This window comes from Acomys minous, assembly GCF_964271855.1.
Source record: "Acomys minous genome assembly, chromosome: 9".
Classification (NCBI taxonomy): domain Eukaryota; kingdom Metazoa; phylum Chordata; class Mammalia; order Rodentia; family Muridae; genus Acomys; species Acomys minous.
The window spans coordinates 84,222,798-84,241,321 of record NC_140490.1 but is presented as its reverse complement, the minus strand read 5'-3'; the positions used below and the strand labels follow the sequence as shown (position 1 = coordinate 84,241,321).

At 53.6% G+C, this 18,524-nt stretch overlaps 2 protein-coding genes across 3 annotated transcripts; one reads left to right on the top strand and one right to left on the bottom strand.

The window, feature by feature from the left end:
• The first annotated feature begins 410 nt into the window (after positions 1 to 410).
• On the top strand, positions 411 to 13,865 carry DENND1C (DENN domain containing 1C). Its single transcript, XM_084795949.1, has 23 exons — positions 411 to 570; positions 1,862 to 1,926; positions 2,010 to 2,053; positions 2,218 to 2,267; positions 3,408 to 3,527; positions 4,840 to 4,909; positions 5,082 to 5,159; positions 5,257 to 5,322; positions 5,418 to 5,471; positions 5,569 to 5,679; positions 6,938 to 7,038; positions 7,527 to 7,572; positions 7,689 to 7,790; positions 7,863 to 7,988; positions 8,257 to 8,361; positions 8,679 to 8,772; positions 8,879 to 8,919; positions 9,163 to 9,234; positions 11,770 to 11,814; positions 11,901 to 12,008; positions 12,522 to 12,589; positions 12,702 to 12,909; positions 13,009 to 13,865. Exons 1-23 carry the CDS (start codon positions 554 to 556, stop codon positions 13,546 to 13,548), a joined length of 2,331 nt encoding a protein of 776 aa, XP_084652075.1. The 5' UTR covers positions 411 to 553; the 3' UTR covers positions 13,549 to 13,865.
• Positions 13,796 to 17,444, bottom strand: CRB3 (crumbs cell polarity complex component 3). 2 transcript variants are annotated; one of them, XM_084795956.1, is made up of 5 exons: positions 17,305 to 17,444; positions 16,917 to 17,089; positions 15,954 to 16,030; positions 14,474 to 14,617; positions 13,796 to 14,095 (listed from the first exon to the last, which is right to left on the bottom strand). In XM_084795956.1, the coding sequence occupies exons 2-5, from the start codon at positions 16,987 to 16,989 to the stop codon at positions 14,021 to 14,023; spliced, it is 369 nt and encodes a 122-aa protein (XP_084652082.1). In that variant the 5' UTR covers positions 16,990 to 17,089; positions 17,305 to 17,444; the 3' UTR covers positions 13,796 to 14,020. The 2 variants fall into 2 exon arrangements, with proteins under 2 accessions (XP_084652082.1, XP_084652083.1); XM_084795957.1 differs by having other exon boundaries at positions 16,917 to 17,075.
• Between the last annotated feature and the right edge of the window lie 1,080 nt (positions 17,445 to 18,524).

The window sequence follows — 18,524 nt, the reverse complement described above, 5'->3', positions numbered from 1 at the left end:
AGTGAGGGTGTGTGTGTGTGTGTGTGTGTGTGTGTGTGTGTGTGTGTGTGCGCGCGCGTGCGCGCGCGCGCTCACCCTACCTGGGTCCTGCGCCTCTCTGCATCTCCGCTGGGATTCCTGCATGACTCCAGTAGTCCCCTTTTGTCACCCTCTTTTGCCCTTCAGTGTGGCTGTCCCCCCACCACCCCTTTAAATGAAGCAGAGGAACAACAAAGGGAAATGATCTGTGTGGTCTTCACAGACTTTCCATACTCAGAAGACTCAGGAAGGACCGAGCTGGGTGTGACCGTGTGGACCGTAAAGGGAGACAACCAGGCCTCCCAGCCGCCTGCCCCTGCTTCTTACCCTACCTAGGCCATGAACAGAGGACGCCTGAGTTACTCACAGTGGGTGGGGGCAGGGGCCTCTGGGAAACGTCACCCTGTTAAACTTCCTCTCTCAGCCACACAGGAAGCTGAGCAGATCAAGGGCCCAGCCCCAAGCAAGCACAGGCTCCCCCAACCCCAGGAGCCCTGGGGGGAAAGGGCCCAACTGGGCCAGCCCTGCGGAGACCATGGGATCCACAGAGAAGTAAGAGCTGTCTTCCCCCCCATCCCCATCTTGTGCAGCAAGCTTGCCAGGCAACCCCCCCCCAAAAAAAATCATGGTAGCCGGGGCTTCAGCAGGGGAGGGCCCAGGAAGCACAGCCATCCACTCACCAGGGTAGACTCTCAGGGACCTGCTAGGGCCATGCATGGGCCCTCTTCAAGGCTGCTGGCTCTGGAGCTGTGTAAGGAAAACAGAGGCCTGAGGAGTGTGCTGCCCCAATAAGGGAGGTGTTATACAGGACGGTGCTTTCCAGCAGCAGGGTGGTGAGTAGAGAGGTGGGAGAAGGTATGGGGGGAGACTGTGTGTCAGCCTTAGCTGGGGACTTAGGGGTGCCTTGTAGCCACACAGCAATGAGATGCTGAGGGTGCCCATGCCAGGGTGGTGTGTAACAGGACAGGATGTCCGCACGTCAGCCACCTCCCTTGGTTTCTGAAAGCTAAGGCCCTAGCATCTTCTCTGAGATGCGGCAGGCAGCAGGGAAGGGTAGGCTGTAGGCTTGCCGTTCAGAGCCAGGGCAGCCTTGCTCTTCTTTCTCTGCTGAGGAGCGTGGGCCCCACAAAATCTCCCGTGGAGACACAAGCACAAGCCTTGAAGATGCTCAAAGGCACAGGGAGAGAAGAGACAGGACTCAGAGGGTGCACACCTGAGACACTGCAGTTCTACCCCACAGATTTAAGGGACAGGTACCAGACAGAATCACAAGTATGCTATTTTTACACAAGTGCTTTTTACACACAGACACACCATCACAGGCAGGCAGGGGTGGTCCCTCCCCCATCTGTCTCCTCTTGCCCTAACCCCCCCCCCACCGCCTGTCTCTCCTCCTCCTTTCTCTCTCCCTGATTTCTCTCTCTCTCTCTCTCTCTCTCTCTCTCTCTCTCTCTCTCTCTGGAAACAGGGTCGCAGTATGTAGCCCTGATTGACCTGGAACTCCTATGTAGACTCACAGAGTTCAGCCCGCCTTTGCCTGGTTTCCTCTCTCTTTTTCCTTCTTTTCTCTGGCCACTCCCCCCCCCCCCCTTCTTTCAGCAGCATTCACACATGGCTCCATCCCTCAGGGTGCTCACACCAACGCACACCTAGTTCCACACAGGTACAGAATAGGGACCACACAGAAACACAGAGGCAAGACTCAGAATACACACATTCACACACTCACACTCACAAATACATTCACACACACTCACACATACACATTCACACACACACACACACACACACACACACACACACACACACACACACACCTGCTAAAGCCCCTCATGGTCCACAGAAGGCATCCCCCTGCTGTGTTTGACTGGTTCTTTGAAGCTGGCCGTCCCCACTCCCTGGAGGAGGGTAAGTTGGGAGAGCTGGGGCTGGAAAGGTGGGGGAGGGGGTGCAGGGGAAGCCATGAGCTCAGCAGTAGGCTCTCCCTGCAGATCCCCCCATCCTGCGGCAGTTCCCCCCAGACTTCCGGGAACAGGTATTCAGAAGGCATCCAGGACCAGTCGGCAGAGGGAGGGGGCTGTGTGGGCCTTGAACCGTGAACTGAGGTTTGGCGTGGGGCGCCTTGAACCGTGAATTGAGGTGGGGGGCTCGGGGAGGGGGCAGTATGAGTGATGTGCTAATGCTTTTTCTCCTCTCCAGGAAGCTATGCAGATGGTGCCCAAGTTCTGTTTCCCTTTTGATGTAGAAAGGTATGGAAGGGACAGATTGATGGGGACTCAGAGCCCTTGGGGACTGCAAGCAGCACCCTGACAGCTAATGAACTGAAGGACATGGGAAGTTAGATAGTCCCCTCAGAGCAGACTCCGCATGAGAGGCAGACCTCAAGCGCCATTTTCCAGAAGCCATCCTTTCTTTTTTTTTTTTTTTTTTTTCTTTTTTTTTTTAATGTGGGCCATCTTGCCAGCCCTATACTGGTTTAGTTTTGTTTTGTATTTTACGTTTCTTTCCCTTGCATGGGTGTTTTGCCTGCATGTGTGTCTGTGCGCTACATGTATACCTGGTGCCTTGGGGTGAGGGGAATCAAAAGAGGGCATCAGATCCCCTGGAACTGCAGTTGCAGATGTTGTGAGCCACCATGTGGATGCTGAGAACTAAACTCCATGGGGAGCAGCTAGCGCTGTAACCACTGAGCCATCTCTCCAGTCCCTACACACTCACCTTGTTTTTTGAGACAGGGTCTCTTACTGGCTTGGAAGTCTCCAAGGAGGCTTTACTGGTCATTGAGCTCTGGGGACTTCTTGATTTCACCTCCCTGACTCTGGGACCAGGTTTAATTTAATTAGTTTATTTAATTGTATTGATTATGGGGGGGGGGGGGTGTGCCTGTGGCACAGGACCCAGGTCCACAGTCAAAGGGTAATTTCACAGACTTGGTTCTTTCCTTCCACCATGTGCGTCTCCAGAGACTGAACTCATACAGCCAAGCTTGCAATGACAAGCACCTTTTCCTGATGAGCCACCTCCCCGGGCCTCCAGATTTTCTTTCTTTTCAAAGACGGGTCTGGGGAATAGAACTTGGGTCATCAGTCTTATAGGGAATGCACCTTAGTGGTGGTACTATGAAATCAGCCTCCGGGACTTAAGAGTTCCTGACTCCCAGGAACCCCCAAGCCCCTACACCAAGCCACACACACACACACACACACACACACACACACACACACACACAAAATTATATATATATATATATATATATATATATATATATATATATATATATATATATATCGTGCATACACAGGCCATCTTGGGGGTGTAATAGGAGGAGTGGGGAGTACGGAAGTCAGAAAATAGATGCCAGTGTGCACCAGAGCCTTTCCCCCCTCCAGGGAGCCGCCCAGCCCTGCCGTCCAGCATTTCACCTTCGCCCTCACTGACCTAGCAGGCAACCGTAGATTCGGCTTCTGCCGTCTGAGAGCCGGTGCGTGGAGCTGCCTCTGTATCCTAAGGTGGGTGACATGAGCACATGAAGCCAAGTACAGACAGGTGGGACCAAACACTAGGCCTCACAACAATGAATACAGAGACGAGACGCACATCTGGTCCAAGGGCAAGAGTAAGAGGCCCGTAAAGTGCTCAGCCTGAAATGGGACATGACGGGACTGATGCTCTTGAACACACAGACAGACACACAGACACAAGAAGGAGGAGGAGGAGGGGGAGGGGGAGGAGGAGGAGGAGGAGGAGGGGGAGGAGGAGGAGGAGGAGGAGGAGGAGGAGGAGGAGGAGGAGGAGACAATGATACCGCAGCAGCCAGATGAAATCTTGCTGGGGAGGGGCTTATGAAGCCCCGCCCCTAATTTAGCTGTTAGCAACTGATGGCTGCTCTCTGAGGAGAGGCTTGTCGGGCGCTTGTGGATGGCCCTACAACCACACACTTAGAGATAGCACTGAGTGGATGCAGTGGGTTGGGTTTTTTCTTTTGTTTTGTATTGTTTTGTTTTTGGTTGGTTGGTTTTCTTTTTGGTGGTGGGGGCAGGCACGAGCTAAGAGTTTGAGAAAGGATATCGCTATGTATCCCTTACTGGCCTGGAACTCATTATGTAGAAGAGGCTGGCCTCAAACTCCCCGAGATCTTCCTGCGTCTGCCTTCTGACAGCTGGGGATTAAAAGTATGTGCCATTATACCTGGCTAATTCAGTAGGTTTTTAAAAAAAAATGGCATAAGGGCTGGGCAGTGGTGGTGCACGCCTTTAATCCCAGCACTTGGGAGGCAGAGGTAGGTGGATCTCTGTGAGTTCGAGGTAAGCCTGGTCTACAGAGCAAGTTCCAGGACAGCCAGAGCTATTACACAGAGAAACCCTGCTTTTAAAAAAAAAAAAATCGCATAAAATTAAGAAGGGAAAGTAGTGGGGAGTGGGTTGAAGAGGTGGGTACGGTACTGATCAAAATACATGGCATGCACGCATAAAAAACACACAGTATCAGTGGAGCAGAGGTGGCGCACGCCTTTTATCTCACCATTTGGGAGACAGAGGCAGGTGGATCTCTGTGAGTTCAAGGCCAGCCTGATCTACAGTGCAAGTTCCAGGACAGCCAGAGCTACACAGAGAAACCCTGTCTTGAAAAACCAAACCAAGCCAACAAACGAAGCTAGACAGGAAAAGAAAGAAAGAAAGAAAGAAAGAAAGAAAGAAAGAAAAGAAAAAGCCAGATAGTATGCACGTATGAAATTCTCAAGCAACTTTGTAAAAGTATCAGATCCCTCAGAGGCACTTTCTAAACCCTGACCTTCCTGGCTTTCTCTCTCTCTCTCTCCAGCCACCTTCCCTGGTTTGAAGTGTTCTACAAGATTCTCAATACTGTGGGGGACCTCCTAGCCCAGAACCAAGTGAGAGCAGCCCCCCCCCCCCCCCCCCCGCTCTCTCCATTCCCTGTCTGATGCGTGAGGCTTCACCTGGGCTGAGGCTGTTCTCAGGACCCCCCACCCCACCCCAGTCTGAACGGAAACGCTCAGAATCCCAAATCGATCCTCTGCTACTAACCCCTTCTGCACCCCTCAGGTCTCAGAGGCTGAAGAACTCCTACAGAACTTGCAGCAGCACCCCCTTCCTGGTCCCCTTTCAGAAGGACCAAAAACGGTGAGTAGCTCCCAGGTCTTTGGGGGCTGGTTTCTTGTTCGCTAAGGAGGATTGCGAACCAGGCAGGGGCACCATACACTTAACTCCTGTTCTCCAGGATAGCAGCACCGCCATCTGGAGCGAGTGTGGCATCTTACCACCCGCCCTGCGGAATAACAAGCTGGTGAGTAAAGCTCCCATTCCCCGCCTACCCTCAGCCCCCGCCATAGTCAGCGCAGACTGACTGAATCTTCCTTCTCTCTGATAATCCCCCACTAGCTCTCTTGTTTTGTGGCCCCGGATTCTGCTGGCCTGCCATCTATTCCTGAAAACGTGAGTAAAGGAGGATGCAGCGTGAACTGCAAAAGGTGGGACGGCCAGTCTTGGCTATTTGCCCCACGCCCAGCCACTGTGCCTCTCCGCTCCTCAGAGGAATCTTACTGAGCTGGTGGTTGCAGTGACGGATGAGAACATCGTGGGGCTCTTCGCGGCGCTGCTGGCTGAGAGGAGGGTCTTGCTCACAGCGAGCAAGCTCAGCACTGTGAGGCGGGACCCCCTCCCCTGGGGAAGGGACACTAGGGCGGATTCCTAAACCCCTTTCGTTCAGCCCCTCCCCAGAGGAGATGATCTGAGGAGGCTGCACAGTGGCTCCAACTCCCGGCCTAGCTCCGCCCCTCTGGAAGCTGAGGTTAAACTTCCCAGCCGGAGCCTTACCTCAGTGGGTGGAGCGCCCACCTAGCAAAACATGAGGGTTCCCGTCCTAACCTGGCGTCAGCCAGGCCTGACAGGCATGGTGGTTTACACCTGGAATCCCAGCACTCGGAGTCTGAGGCAGGAGGATCAGAAGTTTAGGGAGGCCACTCTGAGAGAGCTAGTTTGAGGCCAGCCTGATACACGAGACCCACCAATTAAATAGACAAACAAATAAAAATTTAAATATATATATGTGTGTGTGTGTGTGTGTGTGTGTGTGTGTGTGTGTGTGTGTGTATTCATTCTAGGGCCAGTGAGATGGCTCAGCGAGCAAAGGTGCCTACAGCCAAAGTTTGAGGAGCTGAGTTTAATACCCAGGGCATACCTGGTGGAGAGACAGACCCAACTCCTCCAAAGCTGGCCTCCAGATCTCCACAAATGAGCACACACAGGCAGACTCACTCAAAAATAAATAAGTGTAATTTTGTTTTTGATTTCCAGTGCCACTCTTATGTTTTACAGTATAAAGAGGGTTTTTTTAAATGTGTATGACTGGATGTGGGTGCCCTAAGAGAAAATTCCCTGGAGATGGGGTTAGAGGCAGTTGTGAGCCACCATGTGGTTATGGGGAACTGAACCTGGAGTCTGTGCAAGAGCAGCCAGTGCCCTAACTGCTGGGCCACCTCTCCTGCCCCTCAAGTGTGTTTCTGTGCATTTGGCTTTTTTTTTGTTTTTCTTTTCTTTTCAAGACAGGCTTTCTCTGTGTAGCCTTGACTGTCCTGGATCTCACTCTGTAGACCAGGCTGGCCTTGAACCCACAGCGATCCGCCTGCCCTCTGCCTCCCGAGTGCTGGGATTACAGATGTGCGCCATCACATCTGGCTCAGAGTTACTTTTTAAATCTTAGCGCATGGAGCTGTAACTGGCGAAAATCCTGTTTTTCCACTCTCTTCCTAGGGGGGACCTGAGTTCCACCCAGTTCCCCAGTCATGGATGGAGGACACAGGGCAGATCAGGGGGATCTAAGCCTCCACCTCAACGATCCAGGACCCTGAAGTAGGGACTCTTAGGCCTGACTCCACCTCCTCCTTCCTTCTCACCCCCAGCTGACAGCCTGCGTTCATGCGTCCTGTGCTCTGCTCTATCCCATGCGCTGGGAGCACGTTTTGATCCCCACACTGCCCCCACACCTACTGGATTACTGCTGGTGAGGAAAAAAAGGCGCGGGGCGGGGGGGGGGGGGGGGGAGGGAGGGAAAGGGATGAGGAAGAGTAGGCAGAGGGAAAAGCCTAGAGTGTTGCTAGCCTTTAACCTTAGCATCTGTGAAGATCTCTTTGTGTTCCAGGCCACCCTGGTCTACAGTGAAACCCTATCACAAAAAGTTAAATTATAAAGAGTTCACCTGGGCATGGTGGCACATGCTTTTAATCCCAGCACTCGGGAGGCAGAAGGAGGCAGATTCGCTGTGTTCGAGGCCAGCCTGGTCTACAAACAGTCCAGGACAGCCAGGGCTACACAGAGAGGCCCTGTCCCCCCCCCCAAAAAAAACAAAAAAACAAACAAACAAAAAACAAATAAATTAAATTAAATAAAGAGTTCCTGGCTAGCCAGGATGACATAAGGCAGGCATAGGCGAAAGGCTTGGGGGGGGGGGGGCGGGGAGTTTAAGGCATGCATACATCTGCCTCTCCACAGTGCTCCCATGCCCTACCTCATTGGAGTCCACGCCAGTCTCTCTGAGGTAAATGCTGAAACACCCCGAGGCTGGCACTGAGGAGGAATTCCCCCTTCCTCCAGTTCCTCAGAGCCCCTCCACTACCCCGGCCTCTGAAAGGTGACCGCATTTGCCTCCTGCAGAGAGTTCGGGAGAAAGCACTGGAAGATGTTGTGGTGCTGAACGCCGATTCTAATACTCTGGAGACGCCCTTTGACGATGTGCAAGCGCTGCCTCCTGATGTGGTCAGTGCCACAGCCTCCCACCCCTATTCCTCAAGATGGAGCCTCCACTCAGGGCCTCTCCTGTGTTGTCAGGTATCCCTGCTGAGGTTTCGGCTAAGAAAAGTTGCTCTGAGCCCCGGGGAAGGGGTGTCCCGTCTCTTCCTCAAAGCCCAGGCCCTGCTCTTTGGAGGGTACCGCGAAGCGCTTGTCTGCACTCCGGTGAGCAGGTGGGGATGGGACAAGCCTCTCAAGAGATAAGTTACAACAGCAAGAATGCCTAGTGGTTTAGGGTCTCTGGTAGCCTAGGCTAGCTTCAAACTTAATATAGGCCAGGATGAATTCGAACTCCTGAACCTTGCGGGTTTGTTTGTTTGTTTGGGACACAGTAGGCGCCCAGTCAGTGTTTGCTAGGTAGCTATGAAGTAGGAAGAAAGATGGTGGGCGTCAGGAGAGCAGCAAGGAGCTCTGGAAGGAATCCTTCTTCCAGGGTCAGCCGGTGACATTCAGTGAGGAAGCCTTCTTGGCTCAGAAGGTCGGGGCGCCCCTGCAGGCCTTCCACAAAAGAGCCGTGCACCTGCAGCTGTTCAAGCAGGTGAGAGCGCTGGGGGCGGGGCTGGAGGAGGGGCTTAAAATGAGGACTAAGGGGTGAGATTCTAGTCCCTGGTGGCGGGGCCGGAGGAGGGGCTTAAAATGAGGAATTAGGGGTGAGATGCTAGTCCCTGGGGGGCGGGGCCTAAGGTGAGACATAAGGATGGGCTGCGGGCCCCTGGGGGCGGGGCCAACTTGGATGCCAAGTTTGTAGAATGGTTTTCCGATGCCCCGGGCCTTGAGAGGGCCCTGGCAGGGCTGCCTTCTAAGTCTTCAGAGAACAGCAAGTAGTTGTGTCCGACCCTCTGTCCCTACCTCAAGTTCATCGAAACCCGATTGGAGAAACTCAACGCTGGAGAAGGCTTCTCAGACCAATTTGAGCAAGAGGTCATTGCCTGCTGTGGGGCTTCTTCAGGTGAGCCCCGTGAGGGGGGAGGGGCCTCTCACCCCATCAGCTCCCCAAGTTTAGGTCTGCCTTTAGCAATCACAGCTCTCTCTCTCTCTCTCTCCCTTCCTCCCAGGCGCCCTTCGATCCTACCAGCTCTGGGCAGATAGTCTTAAGGTAATAGAAAGCAATCCTTGTTCCTGTTTATAACCAATTTTGTCCCCTCATCTCTCATCACAGACGCCAGGAAGGGGCTTGGTTAAAACTGGTGGAGGCACAGATAAGGAGGGGGCTGCCTAACAGAAGACAAACTAAGCTGGGAAACGGAGTGTTGGATCCTGCCCTGGTGGCCTCGGGGAGGGGGGAGGGGGGAAGGCCGAGTTTCTCCCCTTTGGTCTTTTCTCACCCAACCCCCTACAGAAAGGCACTGATGCCCTCCTGCATTCAGTGAAGGCTAAAACCCGACCAGCTGTCAGGAACATGTACCTATCGGTGAGACACACGGCGGCTGCGGTGACCAAGGGGAGGGGACAGAGGGAATCTCTGTGTTCTATGCGTGTGTGTGCCTGTGCATGTAGAAGCCAGACAGAGCCACGTTGGGGTTTGCTTTTGAGAGAGGGTCTGACTATGTGGCTGGTTTTGAACTCATAAATACAGCTGAATTGGCTCCTGAATCGTGGAATTGGTGTGCCCTACCACACCCAGCAACTTTGGAGGGTTTTGTTTTGTTTTTCCTGGGAGGGGCATTACATTTATTTTAGGGATGTGTTTGTGCCATGGTGCATGTGTGGAGGTCAGAGGACAGCTTGTATGAGTTGATTGTGTTAGCTGGGCTGGGCTGCACGCCTTTAGTCCCAGCACTCAGGAGGTGGAGTCAGGCACTTGTGAGTTTGAGGCCAACCTGGTCTAAAGAGCAAGTTCCAGGACAGCCAGGACTATACAGAGAAAACCCCCATCTCGAAAAACAACAACAAAGAAGTTGGTTGTGGGCTTCCAATCCCCTGGTCCCAAATGTGGGGACTGGGCTCCAGTTGTCAGGCTTATGGAAATCACAGTCACCTTCACCAGCTGAGGCTTGCACAGCCCTTACTTTGTTTCCTGAGGCAGGATCACCCATTGAAGCTGGAGCTCACTAACTAGGCCAGCCTGGGTGGCCAGTGCTCTGGGGGGGGCTTCCCTCTGCCTTCCAGCTGTAGCATCCCAGGCGCACACCACCACACCCAGCCTTCTTTTTGTTTTGTTTTGTTTTGGTTTGGTTTTGTTTTTCGAGACAGGGTTTCTCTGTGTAGCCTTGGCTGTCCTAGACTCACTTTGTAGACCAGGCTGGCCTCGAACTCACAGCGATCCTCTTGCCTCTGCCTCCCGAGTGCTGGGATTAAAGATGTGCACCACCACGCCTGGCTTCACCCAGCTTTCTCTGTGGGAGGAAAGGCTTTAACTGACTGGCCCTTCCCTCCAGCCCAGAAGACAGTCTTGAGTATTCACAGAGGATGGGACTTTTTGATCTGTTTTTTTTTAGGCTTTTTTTTCTTCCTTTCTTTTTTCAAGATAGGGTTTCTCTGTGTAGCCCAGGCTGGCCTCGAACTCACAGCAATCCACCTGCCTCTGCCTCCTGAGTGCTGGGATCAAAGGTGTGCGCCACCACACCCAGCCTATGCTTCCTTGTTCTTTGCCTTCTCTTTTTCTGTCTAGTGTGTGTGTGTTGTATGGGTGTGTGTGTGCCTACGGGCCTGCTTGTATATGTACCATGTTGTGGAGGGCAGAAGAGGGTACTGGACCTCCTGTGACTGGAGGTTCTGGCAGCCATGATCCACCTGATGTGACTGCTGGCACTTGAACCAGAGTTCTCAGCAAAAGCAGCACTCTTAGCTAATGAGTTCTTTCCAGTCCTACCACATACAGGCCAAGGGTGGGGGGTGGGGTTGAAGCAGGGTCTCGTCAGGTAGCTCAGGCTGGCCTCTAGCTCTGCCTCCCAAGTGCTGAGCCTAAAAGTGTGGCCACCATTCATGGCCTACCGCATACATTATCGGTAGAACTACTTTTTGCCCATTTTCACTGGGCGACCAGCCGTGGCCACATGAGAAGAGAGCTTGAGGCTAAGCCCAAGACACATGAGACTACCTTCTCAAAAACCAAACTGAGTCTGGAGACACAGCTCTCCCATAGGGTGGTACGGAGACACAGCTCTCCCATAGCCTGGTGCACACACACAGCCCTGGGTTTCATCACTAGCACCATATAAACTAGGCATAGTGGTACCCACCTGTCATCCCAGCATTAGGGAGGGAGAGAGACAGAAGGATCAAAAGGTCAAGGAGAGGGGAGGGGAGCTGGGTAGTGGTGGTGCACGCCTTTAATCCCAGTACTTGGGAGGCAGAGGCAGGTGGGTCTCCAAGTTCAAGGCCAGCCTGGTCTACAATGTGAGTTCCAAGATAGCCAGGGACACAGAAAAACCCTGTCACAGATAAATAGATAGATAGATAGATAGATAGATAGATAGATAGATACATACATACATACATACATACATACATACATACATTTTAATTAGGGCTGGCAAGATGTTTCTTGCTATCAAATTTGACAACCTGAGGTTGACCCTAGAACCCAGATAGAGAACCAGTTCCTCACGTTGTACTCTGCCTTCCACACTGACGTTCCCTCTCCCCCAAATAAAACACATAAACACTTTTAGACACGCTCACCAACTCCGACAGCCAAGCTCCACTGCCTGCTCTTCGTTACTTAGCTTTTCCATTCTTGATTATTTTGGTCTGGAGTTCGAAATTTCCTTCAGAGCAGCCTTTACATTTCAGATCTGTCCATTTGACTTTAACCCCGCCCACGATGGGCGGACCTTTGGTTTATGGCAGGGCGACTCCCTCCAGGAATATTGTGCACCAAAGACATAAAGCATAGCTTGGAAGATACAAAGATGGGGTGGTTGGTAGGAAACAGCTGTCCTAGGAACCCAGGTCTGTGTCCTGTCACCTCAGATCTAATGCCGTTGTTGGGTCACTGTCCTAGGCGAAGAGTGGCTTGAAAGGTGTGCAGAACCTGCTCATGATTAAGGTAAGATGATTCAGGGTGACTTCCCCCCATTCACAGGAAGTAGGAGGGGGGATGGTACCCCAGCCCACATGTACTTCCCTTCACAGGATGGAGACTCTGGCCTGCAGAGGGGGGGCTCCCTGAGAACCCCAAGCCACATCAGCCGCTCCGAACGCCTGCAACAGCGCCTTCCTATCAGCCAGCACTTTGGGCAGGTGAGGATGCCCGCCTCCCACCACACAGACACCACTGAGGGTACCCACCCTCCATCATCCCCCACTCACCCCCCGTCTTCACCAAACGACCTCCCTTTGTTGAGGCTGAAATGTAGCTCGGTCACTATACAGCCAAGGATGGCTTTGAAACTCCTGATCCACCACACCCAGGTTAAATGGGGCTAGGGACTGAACTCGGGGCCCTGTGCTTGCTAGGTAAGACCTATACCAACTGAGTTATATTCTCTTGGTTTGGGTTTTTAAGAGCACACTGGCCTCGAACTCAGAGATCCAGCCCAGCCCGTGTTTCGCTTTTAGAGGAATCTCATATGTAGGACTCAGTCACGATTCAAACTTGGATCGATCCCCCTGCCTCAGGCTCCAGAATACTGAGATGACAGACATGCACCAACAAGCCCAGCTCTGTCCTTCCAACTCAAGCTGGAAAGCCCTAGCCTTGGATTCTGCAGCTTCCGGGGCCCCTCCCCATCCTTTCTCCCTTATCTTTTCCAGAACAGGCCCCTGCGCCCTAGCAGGAGAGTCAAGCGGGAAGGGGCACCTTCCGAACCCCTGGGAGAGAGGTAAGAATTGAAGTGGGTCAGAGTTGGAGATACAAGGGTCACAAGTGATGAGGAGGGACGTCTAGACTCTGGAGCGTCCTGATAAAGCCCAGGATGGCCATCTTCAATGCAGGAGCCCCGCCTTGAGCCCGAAGGATGCTCAGAGTCCCTGGGCAGAGGAAACTTTAGACGGCAGCTTTCTGGGGTCGGGAGAAGAACTGGATCTCCTGGGCGAGATACTAGACAGTCTGAGTGTGGAGACCAAGAGTGGCGGGCGGCTGAGGGCCAGCCAGAGTCTGGACTGCTGTCAGCAAGGAGCCTCGGAGAGCTGTTTCAGCCTCGTGAGAACCCCCTCCTCACCCCCGACCCCGCCCCCTCCCCTCGTGTCAGTTTCTTCCCCATCTGACACCAACCACAACCCCCAATCTTGCTCTGCCCAGCCTGACATCCCAGCAAGGTTGCCATGGCAACTAGATGAGGAAGAGCCGTCCCTGCCATCTCTGCAGGACACCCCGTCTTTAGAGGAAGTAAGCTACTCAAAGAACTGCTCTCAGGCGTCCTCAGACATCTTGCTGCCGCCTCCGCCTGCATCTTCAACCACTTCAGCAGACCCCAGCAGCCAAGAGGACCCCAAATCCTCTCCTCTCACAGAGCTGGATCCCGGAACCCCACAAAGCCCTTGCTCCAGGCTCCTCACAGTCCCCACTCAGCCCAGTCCTCCAGAAAGCCCCCTTCTTGTCCCCACAGAGCCCAACTCTGATGCTGTCTGGACATTACAATCCAGTCAGTCTCCCTCATACTCCAATTCTCCAGAGGACCCCAGAAAACATCCTCCCCAGGCCCTGCTGGGTCAGGCTCACGTCCAACCCCTCAAGGAGCTGGGAGCCCTCACTTCTAACATCTCTCAGATAAGCAACCGGCAAGCGCCCCAGGCCAGGCAACCTCGAGTTGCTGATCTAAAGAAGCGTTTTGAAAACTGAGATCAGGGGTGTGGAGGGGGGGGCTCCTGAGCTCTCAATAAAGCTGATTTTTTTCTCTTTGATACATTTACCTGGGGCCCTCTGTTAGCTCAAAAACGTACCTTCATCCATCACCCCAAGCGATCTCTTGGGATAAGCATCTTTAAGGTTCATCTGAAGGCCCTTCCCCCCACTTCCAGCCTGTTAAGACCCCCCAAAAGCTTACAGTTCAAATCTAATCCATCTAAGCTAATATTCCCACAAGCTTAAAAAAAAAACACCTTTATTGTACCTTACTCTCAATTTCACATAAATATATAAAAAGTGAGCAGCCCCCATCCGCCCTTGGCCTCAAAGTCAAAGTCTTTGAAGAACTTTCTTCCCTTCTATTCTTAAGCATTGAGTGAGTCTGACTGCCCAGAGAGGGCGCTGCCTTCCCCCAAGCTCACACAGCGCATAAGGGAATTATGGGTGACAAGAAGGGGGGGAGGAGCTAGATGGGCAGGCAGCCCCGCACTGGCTCCTTGGAGTCCTGGGGGGCCCGGGCCTCAGCTGCTGCGTGGGAAAACTGAAAGAAAGGACAGGAGGTTTGTTGGGCCTGCAGTCACGGAAGAAGACACAGCAAAGACAAGATCGTATGAGGTAAATGGTGAGGAGGTGAGGGCCCCCGGCCCCAGCACCCCCAGCTTCATGCAGAGCCAAGCAGAGGCAGCATGCTGCATTAGCCCACCAGCCGGGTGCCCCAGGCTTCCCCACCCCAAGTCCTCCTGAGCCGTCAGAGGCTGGCGCGTCTCCCAGGTGGCTGCTGCGTGCCAGGGTGTGCCGAGGCAGTCCTGGATGGATGGTGGTGGTGGTGACGGCCTGTGGCCGACACCCCCAGCGTTCAGATGAGCCGCTCCTCCGGGGGCAGCTTGAGATTGGGGGGTGGTGGAGCACGGGCACCCACCTGCTCCTCACTGCTGGGCCGGTAGGTGCCCTCTGTCTGGCGCTTTTCTCGAAGTTTCCGCATTAGCAGGAACAGCAGCACTGCTATGAGGAGGACTCCCAAGATGGAAAAGACCACGATGATGGCCACTGTGGCCTCTGAAGACTGTAGAGAGGAGGAAGGCGGACAGGTGTGACCAACTATATGTGAGCCCTACGCAGCCCACCTAAGCCACCCACCAGGGGTCCTGTCACTCTGTCTGCTTTCTGGAGTTCTGAGAAATAAAGTCCCCTGTTCCTCCCACACCTGCCGGCTCTGGGCTACATACGAACGTTGGAGCGCCAACCATATACAAGCCTCTTCTCACTTCTGTTTTCCTTTCTGTCTGTCTTTTTCTTTAGTTGGTTTTTCGAGAGAGGGTTTCTCTGTGTAGCCCTGGCCATCCTGGCCTCTCTTTGTAGGCCAGGCTGGCCTTGAACTCACAGAGATCCCTCTGCCTCTGCCTCCTGAGTGCTTTAAAGGCCCCCACTCCTTTCTGGATGCCTTTTGCGTTCTTTGTTTGTTTGTTCAGAGTCTCATGCAACCCAGGCTGGCCTTACTATATAGCTAAGAATAACTCCGAGCTTCCTGCCACCTCCTCCTCCTCCTCCTCAAAGCTGGTACTGAGTGAGAAGGTAGGTGTGTGCCACCACACCCAGCCTTTTTATTGTCATATGGTCTCATCTATACCCCAGGCTGGCCTTGAATTGTGGCAATTCTCCTACCTCAGACTCCTGAGTGCTAGGGTGGCAAGTGTGTATCACCATGCGAACCAGGCAAGACATAGTATGTTTATTTATTTTACTTTTTGGAAGGTAGGATCTCATGGTAGTCCTGGATAGCCTGAGACTCACTATGTAGACCAGGCTGGCCTTGAATTCAGAACACCACCTCTGTCTGTGTCTGTCTGTCTGTCTGTCTGTCTGTCTGTCTCTCTCTCTCTCTCTCTCTCTCTGTGTGTGTGTGTGTGTGTGTGTGTGTGTGTGTGTGTGTGTGTCTCTCTCTCTTAGTGTATGGACTACCACCCCCAGCAAGACACAACATTCTTGTCCAACCTTATATAGAGAGAGGTCTTGCTACCCTCTGCCTGACACTCTAAATGGTCCCATTGCTGTAGCTTTGTAGGTAGAGGGTTTGCCTGGCATAAGACCCTGGATTTGACTCCCAGCACCCCATATACCCAGCATGACAACACACACGTCCCCTCAGCAATGAAGCTATAAAGGTAGAAGGTCATCTGTCTACAAAGGAAGTTTGAGGCCAGCTGGAGCTACACCAGACCCATTGTTAAAAATAAATAAATAAATAAATTCAGGGCTGTGGCTGGGGTGTAACCTGGTTGTCAAGCATGTGCCTAGCATCATCTGCCTGGCCTCAGAAATAAGGCCTGCCTACCTGTCCCAGTAGACTGGTTCCTCACACACCTGCTGGGACTGTCTGTGCCCCCCCCCTCCCAACTCACCAGGCCCCCATTGGAACCAGAGTCTGGGGTTTGAGTCGAGTTATTTGTGAAAAGGTCCATTGTGAAAGGGTCCGGTGCTGTGAAACAGGAGAGAGAGAGAGAAAAAAAAAGAGTCTATGCCAGGGTCTGCACTAGGCATCACTTCCACACCACTCAGCCAGACCTTGTAAAACTCCAAGACAGGCTGCAGTACAGCCAGGCCACCCCCTCCACCTCCAGTGAGGTGTTGGTTCCTCTGGCCACCCCTCAGCCCAGCAGGGGATAATCTGGCCACCCAGGGTCACCATTGTTAGCCTGACTATTAGACCAGCCGGCTTCCAGAACAGTGTCCCCACTACCATCACTACCATCACTCTGGCCCAGGGCCCTTAAGGACCTGGGCGGGGCTCATCCTTTCCTTGGAGTGTGTGACTCACTCGCCCCCCACCCCCACCCCCCGGCTCCCGAAACTGGAACCAGAGAGAGAGAGAGACAGAGGGAAAGTCTGGCTGGGTCCACACCTACGGAAGGGCCAGGCCTGTCAGCTGGGCCTTCAGGCCTCCTCCAGGTCCCCTGGCGGCTTAAGACTCTCAACTATGCAGACTCAGGTGCCCAGGCCCTCCCCTCCTCCACCTCCCGGCTCTGCCCAACAACCCCTAGCTCCCAAATTCCACAAGACTTAAGGACTCAGGAATTCTGGGCTGCGGGTGCGGGGTTTACTTGACGGTAGAGCGCTTTCCTAACATGCAAGAAACCGTGGGTTCGAGGCCCAGCAACGCAAAAGAAGGAAGAAAAGAAAAAAGTTCGGAAGTAGGCTAGTCTAACTTCGTAGTTCAGCCCCGACCCTTACCGACTCCTTCCCCAAACACATTCCAAGCCCATCCCTCAGACCTTTCACTCTTTCTGGGTCGCAAATGACTGGCACTTCCGAGTTCCACCCGGGAACCCTCTTCCCACCCCAGCTCCGCCCGGGACGGTACCTACTTGCTTGGCCCAAACCGGCGGGGAGCATCGGCAGGCCGAACGCCAAGAGCAGTCCCAGGCCTGGGGTCGCCATGAGCTTGGGCGACGAGTTGGTGGCGCCAAAGACAGGACTTCCCCAGGGCGCTAATTCCTACCGCATCTTGGGGTCGAGGAGGACACCTGCACCCCGAGACCTGGGAACCAGAACAGGAGAGAGGCCGCAGCGTGGGGTGGGGGGGCTGGACTCAAGCCCTGGCCCCAGCGACTGGCAACCCAAGCTTGAAGTGAGCTCCCCGCCCTCCGCGCCAGGGGTCAGAGATTAAAGATTAACTCCCCAGCCGCGTTCTTGGGCCAGGCAAAGGAAAGGAGGAGGTGGGGACAGGACAGGCTGCGCGCCCTTCCTCGCTACCTGGCCCAGGAGTTTGAGGGGGACTTCGCGTAGGTTCCCGATCCTGGGTCCGCGGCTGGAACCCCGAGTCGCTGTCCTTCACCCCGTCGCTCTGGATCCCACCCGCCCCGCCTGCTCACGTGACCCGGAAAGTTTAGTCACTCACCTAGGCAAGAAGCGCACTTCCGGCTTGTGCACCTGAGCCTGGCTAAGAGGGGCGGGGCCAAGGGGGCGGGGCCGCGCAGCTGAAGCACCTGTAACGGGAACCCCCATTGAGACCGGGAGCAGCAGCGCGTAAGGCGGAAGGAAGCCAGCAGGTGTAGGGACTGCACAGGTGCGTTCCCTCTGTAGCAGGCGTGTGCAGTCGCAGGGGGCGTGGTGACACTACAGAAAAATACACACCTGTGATGGGCGGGCTTTGATGGGTAACACTGAAGAATTCACACCTGCTCAGACCTGGTAAAGCTAACCTGTATCCTAAGAATTCTGGGGACTGAGGCAGGAGGATCCCAAGTTCAAGGCCAGCTAAGCAACTCTATGAAACCCTATTTTAAAATAGGGCTGGAAGGATGGCCAGGACACCTGCCTTGGATCACCTAGTGAAGGTCAGGGGACGTAGAGCCCCTGCCTAGGATGCCTTAGTGACAGTATCTGCCCTGTGTCAGCCATGGATTCCTCCCCAGCATGTCTGAGGCCCTGAGTTCTGTCTTCATCCCACAATCAATCAATCAACCAACCAACGTATATGGGATTAGTTCTTTAGAAAGATACACATGTGGACTTTTATGTATAGGGTAGTCAGGACACTTGCTTCGAATCAAACCCATGCTGTAAAAAAACAAAAAAACAAAACAAACAAACAAACAAAAAAAACCACCTGGACAAAAGGGCCTCACAGCCACACTGGAAAACATCCATATGAGGTACACCTGTCAGGGAAGTGTCTATGAAAAAGCCTGGATTTGGAGCATCTGTATGAAGAAGTAGCTATGTCTCTACGGCATCCACAAAAAACAAAACACCCGTGCATGGAAACATCTGGTCTCTGGTAGAGGGTAGGGTGGGACTCTCATCTGTTCGCCATACAGGTATGGGCACAGCCTGGCAGGAACCACCTGACCTCTGAATGTATCTTTGGGTAAAAGGTGGTTAGGAACCACAAATGATGGCGCATAATCACCGTCCCAGCCATTGGGAATCTGAAGCAGAACAGCTGCAGGTTCGAGACCAGCTAGGCTACA

Bases quoted from the DNA above. Each gene is read 5' to 3' on its own strand.
- CRB3 (XM_084795956.1), bottom strand. From the start codon at position 16,989: ATGGCGACCCCAGGCCTGGGACTGCTCTTGGCGTTCGGCCTGCCGATG. The intron at 14,618-15,953 runs GTGAGTTGGGAG...TCCTCTCTACAG, and splicing joins CTGGTTCCAATGGGGGCCTG to TCTTCAGAGGCCACAGTGGC. The intron at 14,096-14,473 runs GTGGGTGCCCGT...CCTTTCTTTCAG, and splicing joins GGCCCAGCAGTGAGGAGCAG to TTTTCCCACGCAGCAGCTGA.
- DENND1C (XM_084795949.1), top strand. The intron at 2,268-3,407 runs GTATGGAAGGGA...TCCCCCCTCCAG, and splicing joins TTCCCTTTTGATGTAGAAAG to GGAGCCGCCCAGCCCTGCCG. The intron at 8,362-8,678 runs GTGAGAGCGCTG...CCCTACCTCAAG, and splicing joins ACCTGCAGCTGTTCAAGCAG to TTCATCGAAACCCGATTGGA.